The following is a 21,944-nucleotide window of genomic DNA, read 5'->3' as shown; positions in this document are numbered from 1 at the left end:
TCGACCCGTGAGGGATTTTGGGTACACTACACGTCACGTAGGGATATAGTGTTACAGGCATGTCCACGTCCCCTTTTGATTCTCGAAAGACAAGATGCAATAGTCTGCGGTGACCAGTGGCTGTCGGACTATATGCACAGCATGTGATTCTAAGCAGATTAACAAGCATCAGAAAGGCTGCTTTCATAGAGCGCATTCTCAAAGGACACGAATGGATGGGCTCGAAAGAAGCTCCCATAAGACATTTTAATACAAGATTCAAGTCCCATGTTGGCACGATGAAGGGAGTGGGCAGAAACAAATTTGTTGCGCCCTTAAGAAACTGTACCACAATCGGCACTTTAAGTACGATCCCTCATCTGGAGAGCTCTTAAAAATGTACAGTGCCGCCCAAGAGCCCTTGACCACGTCACTTGCAACTGGGTCAGGTGGAGCAAGAAAGCTAGAACATAGGGGTTTACATGTGAAAGGATCAAGTTTTCTTTTTTTTTTTTTATTTCCCTGCACTAGCTTTGAAACTTGTTCCAACGTAGCATTACAGGGATTTAGTTGCTGGTCTTCTAGCCGAAAACAACACCTCCAATACATCTTCCGGGAGGTCCCGATCCCTATATCTCGCCTTTTCAGACACCAGGGGTGAAGATTGAGAGTGCTGAACTCTAGGTGAAGAATGCAATCTCCCTCTGGCGAGCATAGGTCCTCTCTTTGGGGAAAGACGTACTGGGGGTGGGGCGGGGGGGGGGGAAATGTCAATTTCGAGAAGGTCCGGGTACCACATTCTTCTGACCCAGTCCAGAGCAATGAGGATCATATTTTTCCTGAATTTCAACATCCTGATCACGTGAGGAATGACTGATCCCAGTACACCACAAATGCGTCCCCTAGAGCTACTCTGAAGAAATTCCATGGAGCAGAACAGCACGCACTTCAGGTTGACACTCGTCTCAAACAGATCCACTAGATGTGTTCTCCAAAGGGCGAAGATCTCCAGAAGGACTTCCCGAGCGAGTTCCCACTCATGGGAGATCATGCTCTGCCTGCTCAGAGCATCCGCCACAGTGTTTTCTTTGCCGGCTAGATTAACAGCCAGGAGTTATTCCTTCTTTCAGTGCCCAGAACCAGAGCGGCATGGACTCTCTGCACAGGGGCAGTGACCCCTACACCCCCTCTTGTTGAGGTAATGCATGGCCACTTTGTTATTCGTCATCAGGACACACTCTTTCTCCCCCCCCCCACACCCCCCCTATCATGGGCAGGAAGGCCATTGGCGCTAGTCTGCTATGGAGTCTGGACTCCGACAGACCAGTGTCCGCTTACTGAAAAAAATCTCATGTGTGCTCCCCAACCTGTGAGAGGCATCTGTTACGGCCGTCCTCTCTGACCAGGTTTGCCAAAAGGGTTCTCTATTACTTTCTCTTGGCAGACCCATCACAGGAGATCCCAAGCGACCTTTGTTAGGACCTGGAGTAGGTCAATCATTCTGCCCGAGAATGGATACCACTAGGATACGAGAGCCCACTGAAGGGATCTCATTTACAGACGGGCTTCTGGCACCAGAAAAATGCAGAATGACATGAGGCCGAACAACCTTAGGAGGTTGTAGGCCGGAAGATGTTGGGCACTGAAATTTTTGTACCATCTGTAAAAGATGTTGAGCCCTTAACTCAGGTGGCAAAGCTTTATTATCCGAGGCAGAGTCCAGGACTGCTCCAATAAATTGAAGCTTCTGTGAAAGTGTCATGTGGGACTTCTTGAGGTTCACGGAGAAGCCCAGTTTGTGGAGGAAATGGCAGGTGCGACTGAGAGGACTGACTGTTCCAGAGAACACGCTCTGATCAACCAGTCGTCCAGGCAGGGGTCCCTCCTTAGGCTCGCTGCCACCACTGCCATCAGCTTGGTGAAGGTACTCCGAGCTGAGGTGAGCCCGAATGGCAGAACCTGAAATTGATCATGGGAACCTCCAACTGCGAACCTCAGGTACTTTGTGCTTCTGATTGGGCACATGAAAGTAAGCATCCTGAAGATCCAATGATGCCAACCAATCCTGGAGTCTGCAAGGGAGTTACCACCTTGAACTTGTCCTTCCTGAGGAACTTGTTCAAGCATCTCAAAGTCCAGGATGGGGGGGGTCGCACTACTCCGTCCTTCTTGGGAATAACCAGGTTACCCACCATAGTGACCACCTTACTCCTAGTCCATAGTCCCCTTTCCTCCATACTTATGGGACAGTCCTCCGTCCTGTGGGACGGGACCGGAACACTTTGTTAAAGCATCAAAAATGTTGCAAACATTTTTAGTCCTTCCTCTCTTTCTATGCAGGGCCTGGCACGAGGCCGTAGCCCCGCCCATCTTGGTTCCGCCCCCGCGCATTGCCCATCAGTCCTTTCCTGTCGCTAGGTCAGAGACCTTTAGCAATAACAGAGGAACCTTATTAGAGGGGACGGAGGTCAGGTATATGGAGGAAAGGGGACTATGGACTAGGACTAAGGTGGTCACTACGGTGAGTAACCTGTTTATACTCCTACGTCCCGTCCCCTTTCCTCCATACTTATGGGAGATTCCCAAGCACTTCTTACAGGAAATATGGGTGGATGGAAAAAACCCTCACTGAAACAGGTTCTTCAGCACAGCCTGACCAAACTGAGCATCAGATCTCAAACTCCGGTCTAGACAATAATGCTTACAGAAAGCTGATCGGGAGGCCCAAGTAGCCGCCTTTGCGATGGTTTCCCAGGGGACATATTTTTGAAAGGCAACTGCGGCTACCTCGCCCCGCACCAGGTGTGCATGAATAACTTTAGGAGGCTTCAGTCCTTGAACGGTGTAAGACTCCGTGATGCAGGCAGCGATCCATCGGGAGATAGTCGCCTTAGAGGCCTGCTTACCTGGTGGATTACCAAAAGTCACCAACAGTTGAGAAGAGCTCCTAAATTGGGATGTTCCGTCCAGATAGAACTAAAGAGGCCTTCTAACATCCAGGCAATGCAGAACCCTTTCCTCCTCTGAAGTGGGGTTCGGAAAAAAGACGGGCAGGTAGATTGACTGGTTCAGATGGAAATCAGAGACCACCTTTGGCAGGAAAGCAGGGTTTGTCCGTAGGAGCACCGTACCTTTGTGAAAACGAAGAAGGGATGCTCCACCGACAAAGCCTGGAGCTCACACACACGCCTTGCTGAGGTAACGGCAACCAAAAAGGACACCTTCCACGACAGGTGCTTGAGGTCCACCGTGGCCATTGGTTTGAAAGGTTTATGGCACAATGCCGACAGGACCACATTTAGATCCCACGACGGGTGGGGACTAGGAATCGGAGGATAAAGGCACGTCAAGCCTGCAAAATGTCTCTTAACCACTGGATTAGACAGAGTAAGTTCATTGGTCCGTAAATAGGTAGGCGGAAACCGCCGAAAGATACATTCTGCATGACAGAACGTGAATTCCCGACTCTGCTAGGTGGGATTCAAAGGACAGTACCGTGTCAATTGTAGCTGCCCTTTGGTCCAGCTGCTTGTTTAAACACCAATGACAGAACCTGAGACATTTGCTTCTGTACTGGGACCTAGTCAAGGGTTTTCTGGCTGCCTAATAATACGCATGTTATCCGCAGACAGGCTAAGATGTTCTTAAGACCTGAACTCAAGCACCATGCTGCCAAGCTGAGCAATTGTGGGGAGGGGTGCCACAACTGTTGCTCCCCTTGGTGAAGAAGATTGGGGTTCACCGGTAAACTGATGGGGGATACACCGACAGGTGTTGAAGTTCTGAGAACCAAAACCTGGCCGGCCACCACAAGGCTATGAGTAAAAGCGAACAGTTCACTGTGTTCTTCAGTTTGCAAATCGTCCGATGAACCAGAGGCGGGAAGGCATAAGCCCTCATGTTGTGCCATGGAATATCGAGAGCATCCCCCAGAGAGGAGGCTCCCAGCACGTTTCTGGAGACATACAGAGGAAGCTTCTTGTTTGACGCCGTAGCAAACAGGTCCACTTCCGGAGTGCCCCAGTGCAGGAAAATCCCAGAGAGGACCTCCGCCTTCAGTTCCCACTCGTAGTTGACCATTGTCCGCCAACTGAGGGCATCTGCCTTGACATTCAGCTGGCCCAAAATGTGTGCTGCAAGTAGCCAGACACCATGACGAACCGCCCATTTCCAAATCTGGATGGACAGGTCCACGAGAGGGGGAGACTTGGTGCACCCTTGCTTGTTGATGCAATACATCGAAACCACATTGTCTGTGCGGATACGGACCACTTTGTTGGCAATGATCGGTCTGAACACCTTGAGTGCTAGGAAGATCGCCAGAAGCTCCAGATTTATGTGGAGGAGCTTGTCCTGAGGCGACCAAAGATCTGAGACCTGAAGAAGATCCAAAGTCGCACCACACCTTAGAAGGGAGGAGTCCGTTGTGACCATCACCATAGGGGCTGGGTCCTGAAAACCCAACCCCACCGACAGATTGCTGAGAGATGACCACCACTCCAGGTCCGCTCTCATGGAAGCCGGAATCGTTATCAACTCGGAGTCCGGATCCGCAGCCTGCAGCCAAGAACTTCGAAGAGCCATCTGAGTCCGCCTCATCTTGAGACGAGCAAGAGGAAGAGCCAACACACACAAGGCCATGAGGCCCAGAAGCCTCTGGAACCACCAGGCCGACATGCTCTCAGACTGCGCAAACATCTGACACGTGGCCAACAGATCCGCCATTCAGTCCCCGGTCAGGTACAATCTGCAGTCGATCATTTTCCAGTGAAAACCCAGGAAGATCAAGTCCTGAGAGACCGTCATGGAAGATTTCCGCCAGTTCACTGACAGCCCAAGGTGGAACAGGAGCTGGAGGAGAGACTGAAGATTACAGGCGGCTTTCAACGGCCAAGGGCTGCGTAAAAGCCAGTCGTCCAAACATGGATACACATGGATACCCTGCAGACGAAGATAGGCCACGATCACCGACATCATCTTCGTGAAGACACGCAGCGCCGAGCTGAGACCAAAAGGAAGCACTCGAAACTGGAAGTGCTCCTCTCCCACAGAGAAACTGAGATATCTCCTGTGTGGATTCCAGATCAGAATATGCATGTACACATCCTGAAGGTCCACCACGCAGAGCCAATCGCCCAGCTGCAAGGAGGACAGTATCTGGCCGGGCGTGATCATCTTGAATTTCTCTTGGGGTAGGAAAAGGTCTAGGATGGTGCACAGGCCAGCCTGGTTGGGTTTGGGCACCGTAAACAGCTGGGAGTAGAAGCCTTCCCCACATTCCCCAAGGGGAACGGGATCCACAGCTCTGCGGTCCAGAAGCTTCTGAACCTCGGCTTTCATGAGGACGACCGACTGCTGGAAAGGAGGGTTGAAGGGTGGGGTAAGGGGTAAGCCGAAGCCCGCCCGAGCAACTGACGAGACCCACCTGTCCTCGGTGATGGTCTGCCGCGCCTCCCAATGAGACGCAATGGGTCCTCCCACCGGGGTCTCGTGTGAGCGTGGAGAACCCTCATTTGGCAGGCTTTTCGGTGGTGTTACCACCTGAACCTGAGGAGGAGGCTGAGGAGCGGGAGAAAAACCGAGCCCGTTGCTGCCTCCGGTGGTAATTACCCTAAGGGGTATCCACTGTGGGATTTCCGGTCTAGAAACCCCCCTGAAACCAGAGCAGAGCCGGCTTTGTGACAACAGTCTCTGGGTCCTAAAAGGAGTTTTAACCAGGACGGACAAGGACTTTGCTGTCTGGGTGCTGTCCTTCATTTTGGTCAGCTCCACATCCGTTGTGGAATGGAAAAGCTGCTTAGCGTCAAACGGCAGGTCCAACACCTTGTCCTGCACCTCCTTTGAGAACTAGGTGGCATGCAACCACGCCTGTCGAGAGGTATCAACTCCCAGCAGATCCTGGGCCAAGACTCTGGCATCGGATAAACCCGCCTTAAAGTCTTCCAGCTTCTCGAACGGAATGAACTCCGACAGACCTTTCCACCTCTTCATATTCGCCCCCCTAACACCAGTTCTGCATTAGGCTGCCGGAGCTGCAAGGCCGAGTTAGCGAAAATCTTCCTCCCAAGTGAGTCGAGGAGCTTGTCCTTCCCCAGCACCTGAGTAGCCGTCGTAGAAGAGGATGCTGCAGCACTGGACTGTAAAGTGGCGGCAGCCACCTCCGTGGAGGAGGGGGGGCGGACAAGATAAGGCCAACTCTTCTGAAGAATGCAGCCTGTATTGCGCGTCAATTTTCTTATTGATGAAAAGTCCAGAGTGTGACTTTTCCCAAACCCTAAGGACCTCGGCCAAAATGTCCTTCTGCAAGAACAGGCCGGTATGCTCCGAAGGAGACAGGGTGAACGCCCCCGAAAGCACACCCTCCTGCGGTGCCTCGGGTACTGGAACATCCAATAGGCACATCATGTCCAGTACCCGGTCATGAAAAGCTCTGATAGAGAGGGGCTGGTCTTCGCTGTCCTGATCGCCCTGCGCATCATCCAACAGGTCAGGATCCTGCTGAACCGTGTCAGGCACTGCCTTGTCCACGGGGGACAATGGAGGCAAGGGCGGAAGTGTCAGGGGAGGCACCGTAGGCAAGGGCTGCGCCAGCTGAGCCACCGGGGGAGCTGTTGGAGCCAGAGGCGCAGGCGGGCATATCGCCCTAAAAAGACCCTTTAAATACTCTCTCATGGGGTCGGTATGCATGAGCGTCTGAAATTTGCCAAAAAAGGCATCCTCCGGAGACGGTTTTGGAGCTGCCAGAGGAGGCCTCTGACGCAGAGGGACGGTTGCCACACAGGCCCATCCCCCAAAGTGTCCACAAAAATCAAGGGTGCCGAACCCACAGGCAACAAGACATTGTGCGGAAGGGGCATCCAAGCGTTCCAGTCGTAAACTGGACGAAACGGATACGCACAAAGAATTTTATGTTCACTCGCAGAACCAACTCCTACACCTGAGGCCGATGGTAGAGTTGTAGGGGCAGCACACAAAATGGCCGCCGTGGTCGTGGCGGGAACGCCCGCCATTTTGCCATCACCTGATGGGAACTGCGGCACGTGTGGCGCGAGGCAGGGGTCCCAGTCGGTGGGTCAGGGGTCTTAATTTTAGCCTTTACATAAGGAACCTCATCCGAGCCGGTACTATGAGGCCTGGAATGTTTCTGTGACATACCAATAGTCAAACTAGCCTTCACAGGAAGGACCTCGGCACTGCCGGTAAAGGAGGAACTTTCACTCCATGCCCCCTCAAAAGTTCTGGTGTCGCCACAAGAGTGGGAACGGTGAGAAACAACTTTCATCGATAAGGCCTTTTAAGGCCTCAGAGAAATGTTGGTTACTTTAGCCTCTGTACGAGGGACCTCGGACCCAGGTCCAGTAACAGCTTTACTAGCGCGGGCCTCGAACATCCATTCGGTAACACCAAGCCCAACCAAGGCCTCGGGGTGCACCCCAGTACTTTTGAGGGAAGCCAATAAAGAGGCCTTAGAGCGATCTCTGGTACCCCACGAGTCAGTAGAACTGGGTCTCCAAGAAGCCCCCACAGTAGGGGCCTCCGAGCGTACTACGGTATCCACAGGCCCCTTACAGAGACCCTTGGAGAAAACTCTGGTACAATTATTAGGCCGAGAAGGCACCCCGGGGCAATCCCCGGTGCGGTTGACGCTCCTCCCGGCCCGGGAAGAGCCCAGAAAGCTGACACTGATGTCATTGTCGCCGCTTGAACAACTAGGCTCTATGGTGTAGGATGTCTGTTAAGTAAAGGAGGGAATACAGAAGCTGCTCTGTACTTTATCAAATGTTTAGTTACAGGGGGGAATGGAATATGGCTTTAGCCAATTTTCCATAACTCTCCCCCTGAAGGCAGCATGAAAAGGTAATACAGCTTCCCCAACTGGACCAGAGTCTAAAATGTTGTTAAGGTCATCAGTTACTATAGTACCTGCAGGACCACCCCAGATATTCAGCAACTTTACAAACCACTGGTATGAAGGATCGTCATATCCAGCCACCTCTGTTTTGGATTCTGCAGCAATTAGTTCTTCTGGAACATTGGGTGTTCCATACTCATAACCAAAGGAGGCTTAATCCTCCTCAACTTCCTCGAAGATGGAACCCATAGACCTGAAGAAATCAGGTCAAATGACTTGGTCAGTTACACAACTGGTTTTACAGCCTTCAGCGGCAGTGAAAGCTCTGATGGTGTCGAAGGTGGCAAGGGTTTCGCCGACTTACCCGAAGCAGTCAGTGAATGAGCCGATCAGGTGATAACTCGACTGCTTCGGCACCTTCAAAGAAGGCTTCGAGACTGGAGATTAAGGGAGGAGGTAGATGCTGGCTTTTTCTTATGTGACATGAAAACTCCTTCAACTTGCATCAAGGATCCTCTGTTCCCAGGCTCGGATGTGTGTGAGAAGGAGACACGCGACTCGCATCTGGTCTTTTAAGATGGGGAGGGGAGGCTTTGTTTCCCAAATTCTTTACGAGGGGCACTCCGAATCTGCATTTTCAAGTGGAGGTTTTGCTATTCAGCCGGAGTCGAGGTTTTCTTAGGGAAAGAATTTCGGGAGGTAGAAGACGACAAAGACCTGTGATGCGTTTCTTACTCTTCTTGTGAGAAGACGACTAGCGTTGCAATCTCGATCTAGAATGTCTCAGATGTTTCAGACATTTCCTTTCGGGTGGGGGGGCGTTGACATCCCTCAATTCAGAGGACGATTTTCTTTTGGACGGGGTGATGGATGGGTATTTGGGAGTGGGCTTACTTGCGTCAAGTTTCTTTCCAGCAAGGCCTTGAAAGTCATGGATTGACATGATCCACAGTCGTCCACTTCGTGGCTCATACCTAAACACCACAGACAGACACGGTGATGGTCTGTTATGGACATTTTTGTCCCACATTCCGTAACACTGTTTGAAACCAGTCTTCAGTGTCTAGGACATATCGAAGGAGTATGGATCAACTTGAATGAACAAACGTAATCGAAATTCTGCTGAGGCAAGTAACTCTTAAGCACAGTAATGCGGAAAAAACAGAACTCAAGTAATGGTCAGCGCGTGTGCTTTATATACCAGCGTCGATGTCACGAGGGACGCTACCAGGGTCGAAGACCAAGACTCGGCACTGCATGACGCAGAACTCTATGAAAAAGAAAATCTGATGCTAGCAGACTTGGACATATCTTAGATGAGGAAAACGTAGGAGGACACAAACCATTCAAAATGGGCGCATGGCCGTGGCTAAGAGATCAGTGACTGAGAAGAAGAAAACAGTGAAGACAACAGGGGCACAGTTTCCATTACTACACAAGGGACCAGGGAGAACACAGTACATACCATGGGCCCATATGGACAAAAATAATCTCAAAGACAATCCCATCTCTCACCGCTGGTAAGTGGTGATATGCTTTTGAGAAGCAAGCCGCCGGCACGACCTTGGCTATAAGGTACCTTAAAAATGTGTTTCGATACGGGGGAGAGGTGTTGATCAGGCTGACAAACTCAAAGCTGGGTATCCGGCCGTGACGATGGGTGACAACAGCCATGACTGAGCGCACTTTAATATCATTAGGCCCCAAGTGTGGGTAGAGCCAGACACACCAGACCTTCAATCGATCATGCAGAGGAAGATGAAAGATGAGGATCCTGCTTCGTACATATTACACATACAGGAAATGTGGTGGGCATAAACAAATTCTTAGGGATGAGCAATCCCATTCTTATTTTTTTGTGAATCAGGAACTTCTGAAAGAGTTACAGAAAGCCCTTGACAAGATAGTGGAGAATGAAGCAAAGGGCTGGCCAGATATTCAGTCTATTGTACATCATTACAACGGTGGACCAAAAAGTAGAAGGGAGCAGCGCAGCAGGAGCAAGTGGAGGAAGCGAGACTGGTTCAGAAGAAGTTAGCGAAGGTTGCGTTGTAAGGGGGCTGTAGCGACAGTACAGACAGAAAGACCGGTAGAGCTGAGGGTGGTTCAGGCTGACTTGCGAGCGGCGCAAACGACTGGGCGGGTGGGTATCATGCCCAGTCCCAAGGGAGGTTTCCAGGGGGGGGGGCTTCAGCAAGGTAGAGAGGTTTTCAGTGGCTCGGGGAGGATTCGGAAGTATGGGATCGCAAGGAGGAGCTGACCAGTGTTGGAGGTGCAAGCGAACTGGCCATTTTCAAGAGATGCAGAAGTAGACAAATAATTGCATACTCCAGCCACCCCCAATCCTCCTCTAACAGATGTATCCATACCCACAGGGAGGCCAAATCCCATACTCCCAGCCTTACAGGAACCCGCCCCCTGCAGTTCCCTATGGTGCGCAAATGAGGATTACTTGTTTTCAGGAGCTCTACTGCTTCTGTTTCTGTTTCAGCAACCATTTCAGTACTGAAGAGTTCACTCTTTCAGCATTCAAATGGCCAGATGACAGCAGTTTTGACACAACACAGTTCTATAGGCCATAAGCCTCTAGTGTACTATAGTGGTATGTTGGATTCTGTTATGCAACGGCAGTTCCCCTGCGAACAAGCATTGGCTGCAGCTGCTTCTGCCATTAAGGAGTCAGCCAGGATTGTCATGGGATGTTCTTTGACTGTGCGGTGAACATGCTGTATTTGCAATATTGTAGTGGTTCAAATCAACGTGGCTACACAAAGGACGTCTACATATGAGGTCATTCTTTCCAGCCCATCCATTCACATAGTTTGTTGAACAGTGAACCCTGCTACCTTTTTAACAAAACCCATTACGGGCAAAGACCATGATTGTGTCACTTAGAAGGGCCATGAGGATGACATTCTCCAAGCACGCGATTACGACCTAGATGCGAAGAGGAATTCTTTGACGGGTCGTCAACTATCGACCAGGAGACAGTGATATACTGGTACAGCAGTGGTTTGACTGGTTGACGGGGAGCATCAGGTTTTTTGCAGCGAAAATGACTGGGCCATTATTCGCCACAGGTAGCAGAACAGATTGCCCTTATTGAAGCACTTGAGGCAGGGCAAGGGTGCAAAGTAAGTAACAAGTTACTTACCTGTAATTGTTGTTCTCCAGTATGGGTCTGGCATAGATTCACATGCGAACCCTCCAACCCCTAGATGGCTCTTCTCTTGGTCCTACTGCCACTTTACGTGCTACTAAATATGAATATGGCTGCCAGAGGAGGGGCTTAGGTAGAGGGCAGTCATTGATTGGGGCAGTATGACCCAGTGATTGGTTATTAGTAGAAAGATATTTCAGAAACGAAACAAACTGATTTTTTCCTTTACCGAGGATTCCCAGCCTGACGATGGGGAATATTCATGAGCATGTGAATCCATGCCAGACCCTATACTGGAGAACCATATATTCTGACTTGGCCTGGGTTGTCGAGGTGGATGAGGAGAGGGTTTTGCAGAACAGAAGGGTCTCCAGTGAAGTTCTTTTGGATAGGTTAATTCATGCCCTTTCATTGCCCACACTTACCGCAGTCCTCAAGTCTGCAGCCCATACAAGTGGCAGAGATTTAACATCCCTCGGGAACAAACCAGCAGTGAAACTGGCAGCATGCTTGCCAGTACCAGACATCCCGAGCATCCAGCGCTATTATCCAGTTAAAATTACAGGTTCCATATACTGCGCTACCCATCACTGAAATAAAAGGCCAAGCACTGCAAAGTGAGAACAAGTTACTTACCCCTGGTAATGTCCTTTCGACTTGATGTTCCTCCCATGCATTCCTCGTCTTTAAATAGCTTCCCTTCCAGCTTTAGCTGCCTTGGAAAAAAAGACATTTCGGCAGAGGGCACTGTGTGTTGATGCGGTCGACTCAATGTCCCTCCAGGGCCTCCGTCCAGAGGTTGTCGCCATCACTGGTATATAACACACTCAGCGCCGTTAACTTCAGTTCTGTTTTCTCACCTTGCCACAGGATTACCCGCATTAGTGTGTTCAAGACAGTATCAGACTACCAAGAAGCATAAGGAGCAATGCACTCACATTTTACAGCGGGGTAGGCGATGAGGAATACCGGAGGAACATCCAGTCAAAATAACTTTACCAGGGGCAAGTCACTTGTTCTTCCAATGGATGGTGTGCTGCCACGTATTCCTCATCTTTAGATCGACTCCCAAAGCAGTCAAAGGTTTGGTAGGTGGAGTACGAATTTTTACATTTATTCTCAATTTGCCATGGACAGAATGCAAAGGTAAAAAAAAAAAATAAAAAAAAAGAATAAATAAATCGGAAGAATAGGATTTCTAAAAACATGAAAAGTTAATACTTCTGCAGTAACTTGGCTGAGACACATGCAAAGATACTAATAAGATGGCACCACAAACAGACAGGCTCCATGTAGCCAAGACAGGCATTTATTTATGTTAGAGATGCAGTGAGCATAAAGGCAAACCTATTTCATATTCTTTGGGGTTGTCCCATTAAATCATTCTGACTGGAAGTACGATCTAGGCTTAAATAGATGCTGGAAGTGTAGTCTCAGATGGATCACGCTCTACTTCATACGGAGTGCATGCAGTAATAAGCAGGTGAATGCCTAGTCGCACATTTAATTCTGGCATCAAAATGGTCTATCCTATCAAAGTGCAAACAGACATTTGGATAAACAAGGTATGACATTTTAGCGATGGAAAAGGTAACTGCAGACAGAGGGATAGGTAAGGGGTCATTCATACAAATATGGGGACTCTTTTTGCCCCAGTGAGGCTGAGAGCTCCCAATCGCGTAGAAACACCCTGAAGTAGTCTTGATATTCATCCCATGTCCAACCAAACCCATTCTAATTGTTTGAAAAATGCAACGCTTGGAGAAATAAGGGTGGGCCATGGGAAGGTGATTTGATTGTACTTTGATTTGGTTTTTATTCTCAAAAATGCAAATAAGTCTTTATTTAAAGAAAAAAAACAGGGAGGAGCTAGTACATGTCATGTAGACAATGCAAAAGGAAGGTTTTTCTAACCAGGAGGTTCCCACCTTGACATCTGGGAATAGTTAATTAGTGCAGGGTTCGAAATTAAGGGGAGTTATTTAGCTCCTGCTACTAGCATAGTAGGGGCTGTTAGCTTGAAACCAACAGCTACCAGGAGCTACCTTTGACTCCTAGAGTCAAGTAGTGCCTTGCAACCATGCGCATGTGACATTGACCGAGTATTTGAGAATGTTATAAAAAAAAGAATTAGAACACATCTAATACACATTTAAACAATGGCCCAAACTAAATGTATAAAAAGTAAAAAGAGCATCTCTTGTAGATTCTAGTAGCTCCTGCTATTGGGTGAAGCCCGCCACCCAGTAGCTGGTTTTAGCTACTGCTCATCAAATCTCCCTTTCCAAACTTGTAACATGTTAATCCATACAGGGTTTTTACGCTGAAAAGGACATTATGTAGAGTCCCAGTTTTGGGCCTTGAAGTCATTTTTAAAAAAAAATAACACCTCAAGGCTCAGTGTTTGGCCAGGAAGAGAACTCAATCAAGGTTCCCCTTGGTGGCAGACAAGTTTCTTTAGCCCACAGTCCCAAAAATAAGAGTAACAGCTTGACTGCACAGACGCTTTTTGGCGTTTGGACCACAGGTATCAACCAAAGGTAAATCCAAAAATGAGCCTCAGCTAAACCTTCTGGAAAGTGATAACAAGCATGGATCTAAAATGAGCAGTCATGAAGCAGAGGACTCCACAAAGCACACATTATTACAGTCAACATTTGTAGAGGGATTTACACAATGGTGGGCAAATAAAGGCAATTCTTAAGCAAAATAATAAGATGACCAGGTTCCAACACCTCAAATTCTCAGCAGGGTTTCTAAACCAGTCTCTCCAGGATTCTATTCACCACTCCAACTCTCGGGATTTAAAGCATAACACAAAGCTGGGTCTTTCATTCTTCCTGCTTTATTCTATGAATCTTGTGTAGTTAAGAGTACAGTGGGACTATCTCTTTATGTAGTTAAGTCTCAAGGACTGCTGCCAGCTGGATCTCTGAAGGATGTATCTGAGCTGGGCTTTTGGCAAAGCCAGAGAACGGTTTTGGAGGTCTAAGGGGTATTTAGACCCTCACCACCTTTGTTTCCCAGAGTTTTGGTGATCTGGTCCAACAGCCCGCTGTCACTTTCCTTCTAGAGGACAAGAGATGCTTGTAAGTAAGGGAACCTTTGCTAGTCCTGCTATATTCTTTGCTCTAAATCGCTCTTCACATGCACTACCTTGACAGTCCCCAATGCTCACCTTTCACTCTTCTCTGCAATGTTGGTGCTTATGGCTCACCTCTATGTCTACCTATAGAGCAACCGTATACATAGAACAAGAATTACAAGGACTAAGACATATAACCCACTAACCCTATGCTCGAATCTCTGCATACCTAACACACGAAAATCCATACAACCATCTTCTCGCTCCGCAAACCACACCCACTTCACCACACTGCAACAGCAAACACATACACCAACAGCACACTAGATCTCACATCAGTCACATAGTTGCACCAAAGCTCCGCGCATGGTGGAAACTGAACTGAAGCTGTCAACAGCCCACCACTTTCTCACTTTCCGATTCCCTCTCCAACAGACTAACCCATTCCCGCCTTCTTGTTTGCAGATCCGCCTGAGCACATGGGGACCAATCCATTGGTGACGGTGCACGGTACAAATACCTTTAACATTAACCTCTACACCTTTTTTCAAGCTGCTTCACACCTGTTGGGGCCAACTTTGCCATCCTCAAAAACCTCTGCCTTGCAACACTCACTCTCCTTCTTTCTCCCTCCAATGTTCCCCTCCACCCGACAACTCTCACGTTCTTGATCACCTCTCCAACCACCATCCTCCACCCTACTCCAAACTTTCATCGGCTCACTCTCCAAACTTCCACAATGGTCTGTTTGGACTTCCCCCTTCATATCTCTCAGGGCAGGTGTTTGGTGAACTGACAATCCACCCTGCTGGTCAGACAGGGGACTTCCCTCACACAGCCTACATCCATGAAGAAGCCCCAATTATGAAGAAACCTTTAGTTTAAAAAAAACACCTGGTAGTCTGAAAACAAAGTATCTGTGGTACTAGTGGAAGCGGTGCTGATCTCGTATTCCATCATTAAAGAAACTGAAAGTTTTTGAGCACCACACAATCGGAGCCACGCATGCACACGTTTCAATATTGCTTTTGTGCAGTGCAATACAAACTGCTTCAATCAGCAACCACTGATCATACAGTCATCGCATCAATCTGGAGCAAGGGGGACAGGATATAGGAGCACAGCGAGAGTGCCAAAATGTTTTGAGGTTATGTATTTATTTTTTTCTATTAAGTACAAGAGCATTAGTGAGGTTAAGGACAGAATTAACGAAGACTTGCAAAATACCCAAATAAAAGAAATGCATACAATTTCATGCTAGAAGTCAAAAGCAGAAGGCAGAAGCCAGCCCATTTTTACTTACAGTCGTCACCCACTGGTCCAGCGGAGCACTGTGCAGGAGGGTCCCTCTGCAGATCAGTCAGCTCCTTTAAAAAGGGCGGAAAAAAAAGGACAAACACTCACTGAATAGCAATTAGTTATTCACCAGTATAGTTTCGTCTGCTGCCAAATAGCCTTAACATCACTAAAACGGAAAGCGGATCACAATATTTCATACACACAGGACCTAATGGGATAATGTGAAAGTGGGACATAACTTAAAACCAGAAACGGTTACTGACGGCATGATTAGTGCAAAAAAATGAAATTCAGAAATAAGTAAAAACTTCACACTTCATGTGGGCCTCGTTAAAATGCTTTTGTGTGCCAGGTTAGGGTAATCGCCAATGCCTTGTAATATTCTGCCCCTTATGTTAATTCCACCAACCATGCCGGGAGGCAGTTCAATGCAGTGAACACTGTTCTGTAAGAAACATTCATGTTACTACCAAGTCTGACCTTGTGACCCTTATTCAAGAAACAACTTCAACTTCAATATGATCACCTCTCCAACATCAACAACCTATTTTAAGAGGCTCACCTCTCGAGGACTGTACAGTTCCCTCTGGTGCAGGACTTGTTCGGTCCTGGTATAGCAGCCATCTCTAATCGATGAGGAATTCAATGTATTGCATGTTTTATTGTTTCATGTAACATGGTTTCAAGAATCCACAAACCTAAAAAGTGATGGGCTAGAATATTTTTAAAATAGTATGCGCACTGGTGTTCCTTTCAGAAAGACAACATTGAAATCAGGCTTAGTCCCACCCTGTATGGAGCAGTACAGCCCAAACAGCAAGGTTCCATTCCTTCTGCACCAGATTACAAGCAGTCGTAGACATGTTTCAGAAATCATTGGGTGAGGTGCAGCTTGGGTCTCTAGGCAGAGCAAGCTCGGGCCCCATGTCTGGGCATAACATTCCCACTAAAGAAACCTTTTACATCACAGAAGAGATTGGTTGAAAATCACAACCACTGGCAAAAGTGCACCCTTTTCATGGATAGGACAGAGTATGGTTTGGATATGGATTTTGCCCACAGTTTAAAAAAAGAAAAAGTATTTTAAAAAGCACATGTAATGAGCTAAAAGTCAAATGAACCACTTTCGAGTGCCGGGCATGTTGGTGTCAGAATAAGTCCATGCAAAACAACCAACTATGTCCCCAAGTCTCATCTTGATTGTGGATTGGCCCACAACTCCCTGCCACAGTTTTGCGCTTGGCTGTGCTCTCTCCATTGTGCACCACTTCTTTTTGTTAGCTTTCTACTGTGGTCATGCACCTGCTCCGCTACTGATGGTTTCACCACCAGCTTAATCCGAGAACGGATTCAGGTTTGATCAAGATGGTAGTACATCTTGGGATTTGTTGCCACAGCATGAAAAGCCATGTTGCGGTTAAGATCTGAATTGGAGGCAAGGGGGAACACAGCTTAGATGTCTAGGTATAACCTTTGTTAGCGGGCCCCCCCTTACGCTCATTCAGAATGAACAGGCAAAGTCAAAAGCGGCCAGAAGTGGTTGCAGCCTCACAACATCTACCAGAGCAATATATATCAATCAAACTGGGCGAATACATCGGTCTCCGCTAAGCCCAAGATCTCCATTTCACTCAGCAGTTTGTGGCATCACACGCAACTCTAGTAGTCACCTGGCGCGATATTGTGTCTGAACAAATACATGTGGTTTCCAAAGATTGGTCTTTTGGTGCAAATATTAAAGTGTGGCTCGAGACATAGGTACACAGTAGGAGGTAGATAAGTAAATATGAAGCAGGGCAGGAGGGACCCCGATAAAGGCTGATTGCACGTGAAAGGAAGTGCAGGAAACTAAGAAAAGAGGTGCTGATAAATTTAGAGTAATTCCAGTTGGCCGGTCAGATACCACCAGTTGGGTCGACTAATTGTGGGATGGTCAGGAGATGTGATCAAGCAGACAAATGTAGTTTTGAGCGTAGTTGGGTTGAATGTGTTAAGGTTCCGCAATCCACACAACCTAGGATAGACCCTGGATTGCTAGGGCATATGCAGATTATGCATCAAATCAGACTACAAAATTTCGATGCAGGGACCATGTGTTTAGGGAAATATACTGCTCCAACGGAAGCAGAAAACCGGCATGACCCTGGTCCATGTTGGTCGATCAAAGTACATACATAAGACAAAAATATACTGTGTAAAGGATTGCATCCTGGCTTGGGCATGAAGTGGACCTGTGAATCAGACTACACTAGCATGTACCTGCAGGGAAGCTCTTACCTCCATTAGAGCAGATGTTGTGTGCTTGGGCCCTTGAGGCAACTGCTGTCCTCAACCATCCTGAGCACATAACCAGGGTTACAAGAGTAGGTGTCAGAGGGGTGGTGGAAGATGAGACTATCCCAAGCCTGAGTGATGAAATAATCTAGAGCATCATAAAGGTTTAGTTTAGTGTATTTGCTTATATAGCGCACCTAGCCCGAGGGTATGTGGGTGCTTATGCTTCTATTTACAACAATTGCTGCATGCATGTAGTACACTAATCATATTTACAGACAAGGGTAATCAGATACAGAGAAAGAGAGGTAGGCAGTTAGATTGTGTTACAGATCAAGATAACTTGCCTTGCCTGGCAAGATAGTTAAGGACAGAAAATAGATGAGGTTCGAAAGCAAAAGCTAGAGTGGCTGGCGCTTAGTGTTACATATCTATGCACAAATGCTCATGTGAGCAGAAGGTGTGTGCTGAGATAGTTTGTAGTGATTAATCAAGCTGGGAGAAGAGCCACATTTGTACCTTGTTTATAAAGGACCAGAAAGAGGGTTCGGCTCCTAGTGCTGGGGGTAGGGAATTCCAGGTCTTGGCTGCTAGCACTGGGAAGCTGGATCCACCAGCTTTTTGTAGTTTGTATTTGGGAATGTTAAGGCAGTAAGAGTAGTTGGAGCTTGTAGGTTTGATAGACTGCTTTCTGGAAAATATGTCGACCAGGTATTTAGGGAACGAATTTGAGAGGCATAAAGGTTCTGAATGTGATCCTGTCTTGTATTGAGAGCCAGTTAGTATGAAGTCTTGCTTGTGAAATGTGGTTAGAGCTAGGAATGTTTAGAGCAGTTCTGAGGGCATTGTTTTGTAACATTTGTAACTTATTCAAGTTGTGCTTACTGGTGCCCAAGTATAGAGTGTTACAGTAGTCCAAGTACGAGAGTATAAGGAACAAGTTACTTACCTGTAACTGTTGTTCTCCAGCATGGGTCTGGCATGGGTTCACATGCTCATGAATATTCCCAGTCAGGCTGGGAATCCTCGGTAACGAAAAAAAAAATCAGTTTGTTTTGTTTCTGATCTGTCTTTCTTAGTAGTAACCAATCACTGGTCTCTGGGTCAAACTGCCCCCAGCCAATGACTGCCCTCTTCCTAAGCCCCCCCGCCCCTGGCAGCCATCCTCAGATTTGGTAGCACGTAAAGTGGCAGTATGACCAAGTGAAGAGCCGCAGAGGGGAAGGAGAGAGGGTTCGCATGTGAATCCATGCCAGACCCATGCTGGTAAACAACAGTTACAGGTAAGCAACTTGTTCCTTCTCCAGCATGGGGTCTGGCATGAATTCACATGCTCATGAATATAAGAATACATAGCAGTACCCACATGCACAACCACGGGAAGTGGCAAGGCTCAACATTAAGCATCTCTTACCTCCTCATCAGGCTCACCTTAAGCGAACAGGTTGCGCAGCACTGCCTGGCCGACTCTGGACTCCTTCCTGGAATCCCGGTCGACGCAGTAGAATCTCGTGAAGGTGTGCGTCGACCTCCACGTAGCAGCCCTGCAGATGTCCAGCAGGGGCACACCAGACAAGAACGCTGTGGTAGCAGCGATTGCTCTGGTCAAATGGGCTCTCGGACGGCCAGGCAACGGCCCGTTTGCCAACCGATGATAGTGCATGATGCAGCCGGAGAGCCATCTGGAAATGGAAGCCTTCGAGAGAGCCTTCCTTTGGTTCACAGGTCCAAAGTTCACAAACAGTTGTGATGTCTTCCGAAAACTCTTTGTGCGGTCCAAGTAGAACTTCAGCGCTCTAGCTACATCCAGCGAGTGCAAAGTCCTCTCGGCTGGCGACGAAGGCGATGGGAAGAAAACTGGCAACACCAAGGGCTCGTTGAGATAGAAGTCCGACGGCACCCTGGGCATGAAGGAGGGGTGCGTCCTCAGCACCACCCTCGTCTTGTGAAAAGTCAAGTATGGAGGCTTGCAGGATAGGGCCTGAATCTCTCCCACGCGTCATGCGGAGGTGATGGCCACAAGGAACGCTGTCTTCCACGACAGGAACTTCAACAGAGCCGAATGCAAAGGCACGAATGGCGGGCCCATGAGTCTGGTCAGCACCACGTTGAGCTCCGACGCCGCGGCTGGAGCCTTCACCGGCGGGAACGATCGAAACCGTCCTTTCATAAACTCATTGACAAGGCAATGAGACCACAGGGATGACTGTCCTTCAGTTCTGGTGTATCGGGAAATCGCTGCCAGGTGTATCTTGATGGAAGCATGAGCTAGTCCAGCTTTGGCCAGCGACAGTAAGTACCGTAGCACTTGATCCGTAGAGGGTTAATCTTCTGTGCACGGCACCAGACAACCTCTTCCACTTGTGTCCGTAGCACTTACTTGAGGATGCCCTGGCCTTTGCAAGAACCGCTCTGCATTCGGCTGGGATATCGTACCCTCCAAACTCTAGTGCTGCAGGAGCCAGGCCTGCAAGTTCAGCGACACCGGGTCGTGATGAAGAATGGCGCCTCCTTCTCTGGAGAAAAGATCTGCGTCAGTTGACAGTTTGACTGGTGGGGACGCAGACAAGTCCAGAAGGTCCGGGAACCAGATTTGTCTCGGCCACCTCGGTGCGATGAGGATGATCCTGCACTGGGACCTCTTGAGTTGCTTGATGAGCCTGAGCAGCAACAGCAACGGCGGGAACGCATACAGGAACAGGCCGTCTCAGGGGAACGAGAAAGCATCGCCCATGCTCCTCGGCTGGGGGAACCTGCTGGCGAACCTCTGGCACTTGGAGTTCGTCGCTGTCACAAACAGGTCGATTTGGGGATTGCCCCATCGCCGGAAGAGTTGATCCACTTGATCCTGGTGTAGTTCCCACTCGTGGCACGAGCGCAGCTCCTTGCTGAGTGAGTCAGCGATTTTGTTTTTTATCCCTGCTAGATGAAAAGGCACCAGAAACATCCCCTGGGCAACGGCCCAGTGCCACAGATCCTGGGCTTCCTTGGACAGGGCTGGGGATCTGGTTCCTCCCTGTTTCCGGATGTAGAACATTGTGGTGGTGTTGACTGTGAAGATCCTCACCACCTTGTCCTTGAGGGACGGGAGGAATGACTTGAGGGCCCAAAACACCACTCAGAGCTCCAGTATGTTGGTGTGGAGCGGCCTCTCCTCCGGGAGCCACAGGCCTCTCGCGTGAAGATCTCCGGTGTGCACTCCCCACTGCTCCATGGCGGCATCCGTCACCTGGTATGCTGGGGTCTGAAAGTCTGTGCCCACCGTGAGATGCGCGTGCCCCACCATCGGATTGCCTGGAATACCTCATTGAGCGAGATCTTGTCCTCGAAGCTGCCTGTCGCTTGCATCCAACAGGTGTCGAGGAACTCCTGCAGAGGGCGCATCCGAAGCCTGTACAGGCGCACCAGATAGATGCAAGAGGACATCATCCCGAGCAGGGACTTGATGGACCTCACTCTGGCCACTCCTGTGGCCAGCAAACGCTGTACCTTGCCCAGCATGGCCGGTGTTCTTTCCTGCGACGGCGAGGCCAATCGCGCCACTGTATCGAGCTTGGCTCCGAGAAACAGGGCGACCTGCGATGGAACCAGGTGGGATTTGGGGGAAGTTGGAGAATCCCAGGTCCGTGAGCAGCTGGACGGTCTTCGCTGTGTGTTCGACGGCGAGCTCCCTTGTCCCTGCTCGAATGAGCCAGTCGTCCAGGTAGGGGTATACGCGGATCCCCTGCAGGCGCAGCTGCGCCGCTACTGGTGCAAGGCACTTAGGGAACACCCTGGGCGCAGACTTCAATCCGAACGGGAGGGCCTTGAACTGGTAGTGCCATCCCTGGACTACGAACCTGAGAAACTTTCGGTGACCTTTTAGGATAGGGATGTGAAAGTACGCATCCTCCAAATCCAACGACGATAGGAAGTCGCCTTCCTCCAGCTGGCCCAGCACGTGCTGGAGGGTGACCATCCAGAACTTCTGTGCCTTGATGTATTTGTTTATCCGACACAGGTCCAGGATAGGGCGCCAACCTCCTGTCTTCTTCCTGACGAGGAAGTATCTTGAGTATACTCTGGAGCCCCGGACCCTCTTTGGGACGAGCTCAATGGCTCCTTTCTTGAGCATCGCCCTTCCCTCCAACAGCAGTTGAGGGACGTGGTTTTCCTTCCTGGCCACTGGAGGAATTCGGGGGCACTTCTTTAGGAATTCCAGTGTGCCCGTGGGCCAGGGCATCCAGCACCCAACGGTCGGTGGAGATGGACTCCCACACGCTGACGAACTTCACCAGCCGGCCTCCCACCGTGGT

The 21,944-nt window shown here is 49.1% G+C and overlaps 1 protein-coding gene across 1 annotated transcript in view; it reads right to left on the bottom strand.

Annotated features, from left to right (window-relative positions):
• UBE2D4 (ubiquitin conjugating enzyme E2 D4) overlaps positions 1-21,944 on the bottom strand; it is a 679,089-nt gene that overhangs the window by 498,875 nt on the left and 158,270 nt on the right. Inside the window, exon 2 of the mRNA XM_069618939.1 lies at positions 15,380-15,443. Coding sequence (XP_069475040.1) covers positions 15,380-15,443 — 64 coding nt within the window. The remainder of the gene's footprint in view (positions 1-15,379; positions 15,444-21,944) is intronic.

The sequence above is a fragment of the Ambystoma mexicanum genome, chromosome 10 (genome assembly GCF_040938575.1).
Source record: "Ambystoma mexicanum isolate Mex_15411 chromosome 10, UKY_AmexF1_1, whole genome shotgun sequence".
In the NCBI taxonomy this organism is placed as follows: domain Eukaryota; kingdom Metazoa; phylum Chordata; class Amphibia; order Caudata; family Ambystomatidae; genus Ambystoma; species Ambystoma mexicanum.
The sequence above is the reverse complement of the archived record's forward strand: the minus strand, read 5'-3'. Positions and strand labels throughout refer to the sequence as shown.